Consider the following 11,617-nt stretch of genomic DNA (forward strand, 5'->3'; position numbering starts at 1 on the left):
CCTAAATGCACTGAGTTGCCGCCATGTGATTGGCTGATTAGAAATTAAGTGTTAACGAGCAGTTGGACAGGTGTACCTAATAAAGTGGCCGGTGAGTGTAAACTTACAGTCAGTTGTTCACAGCTTCTCAAACATTACCTGTAATGGAACGAGTGAAGCCACCAGGAGATCGTGTCTATATGTCAGTGATTACAAAGCTCCCCAGGTGCAGATTAGTGATTCTGCTGCCTGGAGGCACGCAGCTGGACAAGACGACAGCAGGTTTCTGAGCAGAAGAGGGCAGGAAGCAGGGCTCATTCCTCCTTATTTGGCTCTGCTTGCAGAACAAAACACATGTGAGCAAACATCCACACATTGGGATGAATGGAACATTAAAGAGGATAGCAATGCTTTTGCTTTGAGCAAGAAAAAAATGTGTTTATGAACAAAGACTGTAGGGTCCATAAAATCCCATTTGTTTCACATATGTCTGTCAGTTTGACTGATTTGCTTTTAGGAACTGATTGAACTGTTTTGGGTAGTTGCTTTGATTTGCAAATCTCTTTCAGTTAAATTAAACTGTAAGCACTTGTAAGTTGTCTCAACTTTGTTTCAGTTACATTGATCTGGATTGCTTACAGAAATTAATACTAATGTTTGCAAATCTGTCCTAACTTGATTAAAAGTGTTTAATCATTTGAGAAACTGAAATACAAAATGTTACACTGAACTCAAATTTTAATTTCGTGGCAATTTCAACTGTGACTTGTTGAAATACTGTACATGCCTTAAGACAGTAGAACATTTTGTCATTATGTAACATTTAACTAATCCTTTTGATGACTAAACTCATTGTTATTCACGTGTTCATTTAGGCTACATTCACTAAATGTGTTTTTACTTGCAAATGTTTTTTTGTTTGTTTGTTTGTCTCCTGTTCAGATATTGATGAATGCATAACTGGAAAGAACCTCTGCCCTTACAACAGACAATGTGTCAACACCTTTGGCAGCTACTACTGCAAGTGCCAGGACGGCTACGACCTGAAATATGTCAGCGGCAAATATGACTGCGTAGGTGAGGTCTACGGCGTATTTTCGAGGTGAAGCGGCTAATTCCTCTTTTGAGGGTGCAAACAGGATTCTTTTAATTCCAGATGTTGACGAGTGCGCAGCTGAAACCCACAAGTGCAGCCACCACGCCGTGTGTCTGAACACTCACGGAGCCTACAAGTGCAAGTGCAAGTCCGGCTTCAGAGGCAACGGCTTTGAGTGCTCTGGTGAGATCAAATGTCTGCTCCAGAAACACTTATAATACAGTTCGTTTTAAACGGCACTAAAAGGAGTCAAAAGCAGATGGGTGACTTTTTCCAAGTCAAAGTCAGGAAGAGTTTTACAGCTGCACATTTCATCTAAACTCTATCAGCAAACTGGAGTCCTGCCAAAGTTAGTTTCCTGTCTTTGGACTTCAATCCTCTTTTGCAGACTTTTAGCAGTAGAGAGAAAACACACAAACAGGATTTATATCCAGGTTTCTAAAAAAATGGTTTTAGAGATTTAATCTTCAAACACAGAGGGAACAGATGTCTGACGAAGTTAACTGTGAACTGACTGCAGGTTAGAGGTTTAATTGTAAATGAGGATGCTTTTATTTTTTATAGTCAAACCATTTTATGAGAAATGGTGGGGTGGAGACAAAGGCAGTGCAGATGATTTCATCAATGGTGAGACTGTGTGGAAACCAGCTTTAGCTTGATCTCTGCGTGCATCTCTTCCTTAGCCTGATTTAACGTTCAGCATCCACAGCTTGGTGCATCCTCAGCATGGCAGGTTTTAATTGACATTGTGTATTATTTGTTCACTAAATAACTAATATATAAGCTGGCATGTGAATTTCCTGAGCTTGCTGGAAAATATCTTATCTGCAAAAAAAAGGGATTTATAACTGAACTARACCTGCTCAAAAGATACAAACAAAAAAAACATGTCTGAGTTCTGGTAAAGTACTATCCTGTAATTACTGATCCATGTGTCTTTTTACGGTTTCTTTTCTGGCCTGCAGCCATCCCGGACTCCCAGCTGAGGCCTGAGATTCTGGGAGGTAGGCCTAACAAAGAGGACATCAAAAACATCATCCCCGAAACGGTCGCGACGCCACCGCCTCTTCTGGTCCGCCATCAACCTTTCGACTACGATGAAGAGATCTATGTCGGCTCCCAGACGGAGGAAAGGAAAGAGAAATTTCCTGGGCAGGAAGAGGAGGAGGAGGAGGAGGAAGAGGAAGAAAACCAGCTCAATCCAAGAGGAGATGTTTTCAGTGAGTTTTTATTTAGCTGGGATATTGCTCTTAATTTTAGTCCAGGTTAAACACTTAATGAAAAAAAGAAAGGGTGCTCGTTGCTTCATTTCATGTTAACTTGAAGAAAAATAGTTTCCATTTATAATGTCTTCTGTCAGTGAACAGCTCCCAACGTGACTCTAATATCACAGTGATTTTACAGACTATTTCAATAAATAAAAAATCTCCATGGGGATGTTAGAAACATCAAMATGTACTACATTAGAGCCAAATACAGGACTGGAACGTGGAAGTTGAAGCCTCAAAGTGCAAACTTCCCACATAAGCTGGCTGCAGTACAATGTTTATTTCCTGCCTTTCCGTGTAAACAAATCCATCCAATCCAGATGTTTGTTTTTCAAGTGTTGAGTTGTCTTGATACATGTCGTGTTTAAATACACAAACTTTTAAATATGTTTAGTTTTAAATAGTTCATTAGCCTTTTAAAAAGCTTCATGTTACATCACCATTGATGATAGGACAGCCTAGGCAGGACTGTTATTTTAAGATTTCAGCCCTATACTGTACATTTCCATCATGCACAGACTACAGTTTCAAATATAAAACATGGCAGCACCCTAAAAAATTTAGATTTTTTTCTAAAAAAAAAAAAGGAATAAACATAAACTGCTAGGTATGACTTTTTTGTATTTAGGACAGGATTAATCCACTTTGGTTTTGGCTTCAATTGGATTAACCATTACCTTGCTTTTTTGTCAGAAATATATTCTGAGGTTGGTTAACAGGTACTGTTGGCTAAACTTAATAAATATTTGCAACAACAACAAAAAAAAAAAGAAAACTAAGAAGAAAAAAAGAAAGAGGTCATCTATTAGCTTTCACTTTAGTGAAAAGAAGGACCCATAAGTGAGGTTGCCTTTCAGCACTAACCTTGTTCTTTACAAAAACACAAGTCCTGTTAAACCTAAGACAGCAAGAGAAGACAAGCCCCAAGACATCCATCACCTCCCAGGAGGAATTTTACTCCTTTGGCATGTGTGAGCCCGAGGATAAAACTCATCCTGTGCCTGTTTCCCATCCCGGAGGAGGAGGGCGAGGAACGGAGGAAGGTTGCACAGCCCCCAAACCTTTTATTATGTTTTCCCCCAAAACAGCTGTTGTGCTAAAAGACTTGACTCCCCGTAGGAAAGCCTGTCATCAACACGCCACTTCTCTCTAAAACCACCCGTCTTTGGCTGAGCAGGTTCAAAAACCCCCAGCTGTCACTCTTCTGAGGCTGGTTTTCAGGGAGGGGGGGTGGTTTGCTGTAGGAGCTTTAAGAATGCTTGGGGTGGGGGGTTTCATCCTGAAATTGTGGCTCCATTTCAAGACTTYAGGAACAAGAGGACAGGTCTACACCTGTTAGTGAAAACCCCTTTTTCTACCGTTCACATTGTGGAAATGACTGTTTCAAAATATGTTTCATGCTGAATAAGTAGTGGAAAAAAAACTTTACATTGCAATTAGAAATACCAAGTTATTATATTTTTCATTTACAAATATGACCTATAAGGTATTGCAATTTAGAAGTTGTTGCAAAGGCCTGCAGACCTGAGGTGTAGTGTATGTACTTCGTTTCAGAACTTGAGTCATTTCTTTTAAGTATTTGTAATTTTACCAAGTATTTTTTATTGAAACTGTTATATTCAAAACATAAAAATGCTACTTTTACTTCTTAATTTAAAATGTAACACTGACTGAACACATCATGAAGAGTTGTTTATACAAAAATGAAACTTTATTTACTTCACTTTTATGTCAAATGGTTCCACTAAATTGAATTACTTTGTAAATTCAACATTTATTTTCTAAAAGTGTGTGTGTAAAAGTACCTTTACTTTTAAATTTACTTCCTTGATTATTGTGAGCAGTTTTATGACTTTTACCTGAGTACTTTTCTTATCTGTAAATTTTTTTTTTACCAAATACAGTTTCTGTTAATGTATTTTTACTTAGTTATTTTTCATGTACTTATATACATCTGTTGCAAACCCTGTCTACATACAGTATACAACATCAAGCGTATTCACTGCAAACCTTGGTTTGATGTTATAACAGAGGATTATGTTTACTGAAGCGACTTGTACTTAGGTATATGGCTGAGAAAAGCTGATTATACCCTTCCCCAACACAAAAGTATTTACATCTACTGTGTGCYAACTTGCATCTTAATCTTTGATAATTCTAATCTTCTGTAAAGTAATGATTAACAGCAGTAGTAAGATAAACTTAGAGGAGAAACAAAAACATAAACTGTTTGTTGGCATAACGTAAAGTACATAAAACAGTGAATAACCTAAGAGGCATGACAGGTTGATTAGTGGCCATAACCTTTTGATGTTAAGCTTTATAAACTTGCTTTTACAGTAAAATCTATACATTTTTTGGAAAAAAAGTTGTTTTAAAGMAGGAGCAGCAGTTCACATTGGTTTTAGCCCAGCTCAGATTGTGAATATATTTACAATTACACTATTTCAAACTGAGGTTGTTCAATATCCACCAGGTAAGATATTAATTGTTCATAAACTTCCCCACAAAACCCCATTTGAGAACATGAACCGCTTCAAAGTACACTGGGATTTTTTGTAGGTGCAGTGGTTTAGTAAATATTCTCTGTTATGTGCCACTCTTCAGGAAATCCTGCCTTAAGTCTCTATTGAAACACCTCATAACAGGATTTATAGGATTTTCAGGATGATCGCAGTATTGGAATGTCTCAGCTGAACAAACTGCCTGATCTTTCAACAGGATGTTTAATAGTCAGAAATTTTTAAAAACAGTTTCTGCTTTGTTTTCACCACCATTCCAGAGGACTTTGAGTCCATGGTTGGCCCAGCCACAGAAATCAAAGAAATCCACATTGAATCACCTCAGACAGGTAATTAAATATATGTTCCAATATCATGTAATGTTTTTTTATGTTGGTAATCTAAAATGAGCCATTGTTAATTATTGCCTATAGAATATTTCATGGACTGCAACTTTGATCAAGGAGCATGTGAATGGGTTCAGGACAGAGGTGATGACATGGACTGGGTCGTGGCATATCATGATAAAGGTAATGAAATGCTAACACAAAACACTTTTTGTTCCCATGTCTGGATTCAGTGGTAGTTAACACCCAGCCCTCTTTCAGGTGCTGAGTATTACATGGCATTGAGTGGGTTGCTTGGGGAGCAAGAAGATGTGGCCAAGCTGAAGCTGCTTCTCAGTGACCAACCCCAGCAGGGCAGCTTCTGTCTCACCTTTGACTACCGTGTGCTGGGCCACGACGTGGGCTCGCTCCGGGTGCTGCTGGACAACAACGCTTATCCAGTGTGGGAGCAGAACCAAAGCAAAGAGCAGAGCTGGCAGACAGAACTCCTCACCGTGGCCTGGAAGCACGAAGCACCRCAATCTGTGAGTCTGATCACTTCATCTAACAAATGTTTCATAGCTTTTTTGTTTTAAACGTACGTGATGCAATCTGCAATTTGAAACTGCTTTAAAAGACGCGACTAAATATCTTTCAGATTATCTTTGAAGCTCAGCGTGGGAAGGGCGTTGGAGGCGAGATAGGGCTGGACAATGTTGTGTTGACCTCGGGGGCTTGTCAAGAGGATGCAGGTCCAGTCTTTTAGGAATCTTCAACTTGGATCAAAACCTATTAAGGATTCCTCTACTCTAATAACCACAACAATCAAAGGCAAAGAAATATCTACAATGGGTGCATGCAAGTTTACTTTCACACCGTGCTGCTGTGTCAGTCCACCCTGCTGTGTTCTATATTTAGAATTTGTAGTGAGTCTTTTAAAATACAGATAACTCAGGAACAGGTGGAAGAGCTAACTCTGTTAGATGGGTTCGACAGTATTGTGCTGAAGTAAACCAAAGAAATATCAATGCAATGTAATGTGAATTTCTATGGGGAAATATATCTCATGTCATAAATGAGTAAAGTTATTGAAGGCTGTTTTGTTCAAGTGCTAAAATGTATCAGTGCATGTTGCGAAATTTGTACTGAGATGATGCTGAATTGTTGTATTAAACCATTTTTTTTTGTAAACATTGTCTATTTTTTCTATACAATGCAGACTTGTGATACAAGTGCTACTTTATACAACTTGTTTTGTGGACATTATGATACAAGGATGTTAAAGATGCAGCTGCCAGAAAAAACAATAGAAAAAGGCCAAAGAGGAGATTATGGATGCCGTTAGAGAGTGAGGACAGAGGATGCAGAGGACAGAGCGAGAGGGAGGAGGATGACTGTGTGGCGACCCCTGAAGAAGAAAAAGAAGAAAACTGTAACCTAACTTTATAAAAGAAGCTTCATTTCACAAATGCAAATGATTAAAATAAGTTTTAACAATCTTGTTTATTGTCCTAAAGCAATGAGCCTATTTAATACTCTGAAATAAAACATGTTTGTGGAGCTGTGGAAAGCAAACAGTACAACATGGACTTGAATGAATAAAACCCCCTTCATGCAGTTCAAGCTAAATGTCTCCCCCTTGTGGTGAGATGCTACTACAAAAAGTAAAAGATAATTCATTTATATAAATTGTGAAGAGAACATAAAAGTAAAACAATGCCAGTTCAATCTATATATTCGTATAAAACACGAAATAGTTTCTATTAAAAATAAAATAAATATTTTTGTAGAAATCGCATGGGCCTGACGTCCGAGCTCTTGTTGTGTTGGCACGATCACATGATCTCGCGCTATTAGCTCTTTGCTAGCAGCTATCGGTTTTAGCGTTGCCCCGCTTAGCTAAACCAGGAAACGGTGACTTTATCGAGCTGCCAAACGAATACAGTCATATCATTGTAGATATTCTGTGTCTTATTTTTCTGTTGAATCAGTGGCTGTGTCAGACTCTAAGGTACGTTTCGGGCAGTCGTGCTTGTGATGTGAATGAATCCGGACTAGATGATTTAGTAATACTCTTAGCTGTTTTTTTCTATTTTCAAATTAGCCTAGCTTAGTTAACAACTAGCTGATTGGTGGGCTTAGATTTCTCGTTTCTTCAACTTCGGTCATGTTTCGAATTAATTTAGTGTACCAAGCTAAACCTTCGTGATGTTTACAAGTTTGGTTTTGATTGTTGTTGGTTCTGTTCATTTGGAACTGCTGTTCAGAACTATGTGTTGTACAGGGGGAATAATAGCTTGACTGTAATGTGTTTCGGCAGGTTAAAAATTGTCTCACGGCTGCCAACAACAACAACAATAAACAAATGAGCATGTGACCTAGGACTGGGCCATACAGCACATGATCTGGACAACTGGATGTGATCAAAGCGATCTGGGGTGAGGGTAAACTCATTTTAGTTTTTGCTTTAAAGTGTCATTTGCTTACTGTTCAGTTTCAAAATGTTTTTTTTTTATTATTATCATTATTATTATTATTCCTAACAATCAAAAAGAAAAAAAAATGTGTAGGTCTTCTAGGTGGGTTCTTCTCTAATGAAACGTTTCGTCTCTCCTCCAAGAGACTTCTTCAGTCTGAGAGTTTCAGGCAAAATTCAGGCTTTTAAGCCCTGCCTCCATGTGACTGATACATCACATGGCTGTCGTTGACACCTAATTAACACCTATTGTTAACAGGGGGTGGAGTGATACTGGCAATAGCAGCACTGTAGGAGGGGGACAACTGAAAACGGAGGCCTCCACCTCTGTTTAATGATGGACGGTCTTTCTTTACAAAAATGTCTTCTTTTACTCCTCTCTCAAACCAACGTTCCTCTCTATCAAGAATGAGAACATCCTCATCTCTGAAAGAGTGACCGCTGGCCTGTAAATGAGTGAAAACTGCAGAGTTCTGGCCATTAGATGTAGCTCGTCTGTGTTGGGACATTCTTTTGAACAGTGGTTGCTTTGTTTCCCCGATGTATAACAGGTTGCAGTCCTCCTGGCACTTAACAGCATATACAACATTGCTCTGTTTGTGCCGGGGCACCGGATCTTTGGGGTGAACCAGCCTTTGCCGTAATGTGTTTTGGGGTTTGAAAGCCACTGGGACATCATGTTTAGAAAATAAACGTCTCAGTTTCTCCGAAACACCCGCAACATACGGAATAACCACTGGTTTGGGTCTGGGTTTGGGGTCTTCATTTTCACTTGAAGGTTGCAGGTGTTTCGGAGAAACTGAGACGTTTATTTTCTAAACATGATGTCCCAGTGGCTTTCAAACCCCAAAACACATTACGGCAAAGGCTGGTTCACCCCAAAGATCCGGTGCCCCGGCACAAACAGAGCAATGTTGTATATGCTGTTAAGTGCCAGGAGGACTGCGACCAGTTATACATCAGGGAAACAAAGCAGCCACTGTTCAAAAGAATGTCCCAACACAGACGAGCTACATCTAATGGCCAGAACTCTGCAGTTTTCACTCATTTACAGGCCAGCGGTCACTCTTTCAGAGATGAGGATGTTCTCATTCTTGATAGAGAGGAACGCGGGTTTGAGAGAGGAGTAAAAGAAGCCATTTTTGTGAAGAAAGACCGTCCATCATTAAACAGAGGTGGAGGCCTCCGCTTTCAGTTGTCCCCCTCCTACAGCGCTGCTATTGCCAGTTTCACTCCACCCCCTGTTAACAATAGGTGTTAATTAGGTGTCAACGATAGCCATGTGATGTGAGTATCAGTCACATGGAGGCAGGGCTTAAAAGCCTGAATTTTGCTTGAAGTCTCCTGGAGGAGAGACGAAACATTTCATTAGAGAAGAACCCGTCCAGAAGACCTATACATTTTTTTTCTTTTAGATTTTTTTACCTGGATTACTGAGATGCATCAGGATATTCCTAACAATGTTTTTCTTTTTTCCCTCCTGTTAGGTAAAACATTTCAAAGTGGTTGATTCTGTAATCATGGCAGCAAAGAAGTCTACACTGAAAGTCATCCTACTTGGTGATGGTGGGGTTGGAAAGAGCTCCTTGATGAATCGTTACGTCACCAATAAATTCGATGCCCACCTTTTCCACACCATCGGCGTCGAGTTCCTAAACAAGGAGCTCACCGTCGACGGGTGCAACGTTACCCTCCAGATCTGGGACACTGCTGGACAGGAGCGCTTCCGCAGCCTGAGGACTCCTTTCTATCGTGGCTCCGATTGCTGCCTGCTCACCTTCAGCGTGGACGACAACCAGAGTTTTCTCAACCTGAGCAACTGGAAGAAAGAGTTTATCTACTATGCTGATATCAAGGAGCCGGAGAAGTTCCCGTTTGTGGTCTTGGGCAACAAGGTGGATGTGACGGAGAGGCAGGTGTCTGCAGAGGACGCTCGGCAGTGGTGCCAGGAAAATGGGGAGTACCCGTATTATGAGACCAGTGCTAAAGATTCCACCAATGTAGCGGTGGCCTTTGAGGAAGCAGTGCATAGAGTGTTAGCGATGGATGACAAAACGGACTACCTCATCCCCACGGACACTGTCAAGCTCCACAGAAAGCCCCGCTCTGGCACTTGTTGTTAACATCCAGGAGCTGCCACCAATCAACCCGTCATGCCTGTTAGGTGATGAGGCTGTAGGCGTATGACACTGAAGTAACAAACTATGCTACTAGCTTTTTGATTTCTTGTAGATTTGGTGATTCTCATTGTTGGGACTATAACCTAGAACACTAAAATAATCTAATTACAAATAAACAATGTGACTCTGATTCAGGTTTCCCACGTTTTACAATTCTGACAGAACAAATGGAAACTACTAGTGTCAAAGATTATCCCTGAATATTAAAATACTCTATGTCCCTATCAAGTGTTCACGCTTTCACGAAGATAAAATGTTTACATTTTGTGCACCGAAATGTAAACCTTGCCGAGTGCCAGTAACCAAGCATCTAACCCTCCATACCACGATGCATTTATAAATGAATATATTTAAAATTTTATCAGCAGGTACAATGAAAATTAATGAGGTGACTTACTGTACTTTAGCTCAGGTTTTCCTTTGAATAATCTAGTAGAACTTTTTTATCACCTTGAAGTTTTGCTTGTGTACAGTTTGCATCATGAATACATCAAAGCTGTTAGAAACAGACTTGCCTTCCCCACTGGAAATGACATTCACATGCATGGCGATTATAATTTGTTTTTATTAATTAAGTGGGTTTTACCTTAGAAACTAAAACACTATGGCATTTTTTTTCTTCATGAAAGTAATGAAGTACCATCATTGTCTTTTCCTCAATGGTGCATCTGTTTTGAACAACCTTTAATGCAACTTTCTAACATTGTCCTATATGTACACTGAAGGTCTTCAGCTACTATCTTATCTGAAAGTGAAGCAGGCATTGTCTTCCAATGTTTCACGTTAAAATTATTATAACCTTGTAAAACTGATATGCTAAATAAACACCCATAGAACTGTCTGATCAGCTCGTTTTGTAGCATGAACACTACCGCATGAATCATTTTATTATTCTAAAGGTGATCCAGAAGCACATCTTATCTTGGTACTCTGCTTTGTGTGCACTGCTACGCTTTACATTCAGAAATAAGGAACTTACAGCATGCATTTTCTGTGTTTTTATGTTTGCTCGTTCTTGAAAAATCATTTTGACATAAAAATTAAGTTTTAATGTCCATAATCAAAATTAGTTAACTGTAGCCACAACAAAATTCTGACAAAGCAGAGATTTTACACAAAATGTTCTGTTAGAGTAACATTTTACATCTTTGCACATTAGGAAAAGACACAAGTATGTTCAATATATACAATATCCTGCGTGAAGGGGTTAACTCTGGAGATGTTTCTTCCCAAGAAACTGAACTTTCCTCTCGAAAGCCGTGGAGCGGATTGGTGCGTTGACTTCATAGAATGGATTCATAGCAAACTGGAAAACAATGGATGTAAATATCAAAGGATCAACAAGACAAATTCACTGTTCGTAGTTATTTCAATAATGATGTAAAACTTACCTTAATGTACAAGTCATACACGTCATTAAAAAAGTTTTTGATTCCATCTTCTTGCCGCACATCATGCAGCATGATGAATCTTATATGTGTGACAAACGGTTAAAGAAAATAAAGCTAGCTATAAGCAGTTCTCATCTTTTATGTCTAAAGTGAAGGAGTGTCCTGATGCATCTCAGTAATCGAGGTAAAAAATCAAAAAGAAAAAGAATTGTATAGGTCTTCTGGACGGGTTCTTCTCTAAAGAAACGTTTCGTCTCTCCTCCAAGAGACTTCTTCAGTCTGAGAGTTTCAGGCAAAATTCAGGCTTTTAAGCCCTGCCTCCATGTGACTGATACTCACATCACATGGCTATCGTTGACACCTAATTAACAGCAGTTTTCACTCATTTACAGGCCAGCGG

General features: G+C 39.4%; 3 protein-coding genes across 5 annotated transcripts in view; 2 read left to right on the forward strand and 1 right to left on the reverse strand.

The window, feature by feature from the left end:
• Nucleotides 1–6,667, forward strand: part of egfl6 (EGF-like-domain, multiple 6) — a 15,042-nt gene extending 8,375 nt beyond the window's left edge. The window contains exons 6-13 of one of the 2 annotated variants that reach the window (XM_014018672.1): nucleotides 922–1,056; nucleotides 1,136–1,258; nucleotides 1,640–1,702; nucleotides 2,041–2,295; nucleotides 5,126–5,194; nucleotides 5,279–5,374; nucleotides 5,453–5,715; nucleotides 5,829–6,667. In XM_014018672.1, coding sequence (XP_013874126.1) covers nucleotides 922–1,056; nucleotides 1,136–1,258; nucleotides 1,640–1,702; nucleotides 2,041–2,295; nucleotides 5,126–5,194; nucleotides 5,279–5,374; nucleotides 5,453–5,715; nucleotides 5,829–5,936 — 1,112 coding nt within the window. In that variant the 3' untranslated portion in view covers nucleotides 5,937–6,667. The remainder of the gene's footprint in view (nucleotides 1–921; nucleotides 1,057–1,135; nucleotides 1,259–1,639; nucleotides 1,703–2,040; nucleotides 2,296–5,125; nucleotides 5,195–5,278; nucleotides 5,375–5,452; nucleotides 5,716–5,828) is intronic. The other variant, XM_014018673.1, reaches the window with a different exon arrangement.
• A 325-nt stretch (nucleotides 6,668–6,992) lies between these two features.
• rab9a (RAB9A, member RAS oncogene family) lies at nucleotides 6,993–10,667 on the forward strand. Its single transcript, XM_014018674.1, has 3 exons — nucleotides 6,993–7,181; nucleotides 7,491–7,608; nucleotides 9,134–10,667. Exon 3 carries the CDS (start codon nucleotides 9,167–9,169, stop codon nucleotides 9,767–9,769), a length of 603 nt encoding a protein of 200 aa, XP_013874128.1. The 5' UTR covers nucleotides 6,993–7,181; nucleotides 7,491–7,608; nucleotides 9,134–9,166; the 3' UTR covers nucleotides 9,770–10,667.
• An 11-nt stretch (nucleotides 10,668–10,678) lies between these two features.
• The window catches only part of trappc2 (trafficking protein particle complex subunit 2), a 2,395-nt gene continuing 1,456 nt past the window's right edge, over nucleotides 10,679–11,617 (reverse strand). For both annotated transcript variants that reach the window (XM_014018676.1, XM_014018677.1), the window contains exons 4-5: nucleotides 11,218–11,303; nucleotides 10,679–11,132 (exon numbers count right to left, since the gene is read on the reverse strand). In XM_014018676.1, the coding sequence (XP_013874130.1) occupies nucleotides 11,034–11,132; nucleotides 11,218–11,303 (185 nt within the window). In that variant the 3' untranslated portion in view covers nucleotides 10,679–11,033. The remainder of the gene's footprint in view (nucleotides 11,133–11,217; nucleotides 11,304–11,617) is intronic.

The sequence above is a fragment of the Austrofundulus limnaeus genome, unplaced genomic scaffold (assembly GCF_001266775.1).
Source record: "Austrofundulus limnaeus strain Quisiro unplaced genomic scaffold, Austrofundulus_limnaeus-1.0 Scaffold199, whole genome shotgun sequence".
Taxonomy (NCBI): domain Eukaryota; kingdom Metazoa; phylum Chordata; class Actinopteri; order Cyprinodontiformes; family Rivulidae; genus Austrofundulus; species Austrofundulus limnaeus.

What these genes read in the sequence shown, in the direction of transcription:
- rab9a (XM_014018674.1), top strand. Translation starts at nt 9,167, where the DNA reads ATGGCAGCAAAGAAGTCTACACTGAAAGTCATCCTACTTGGTGATGGT.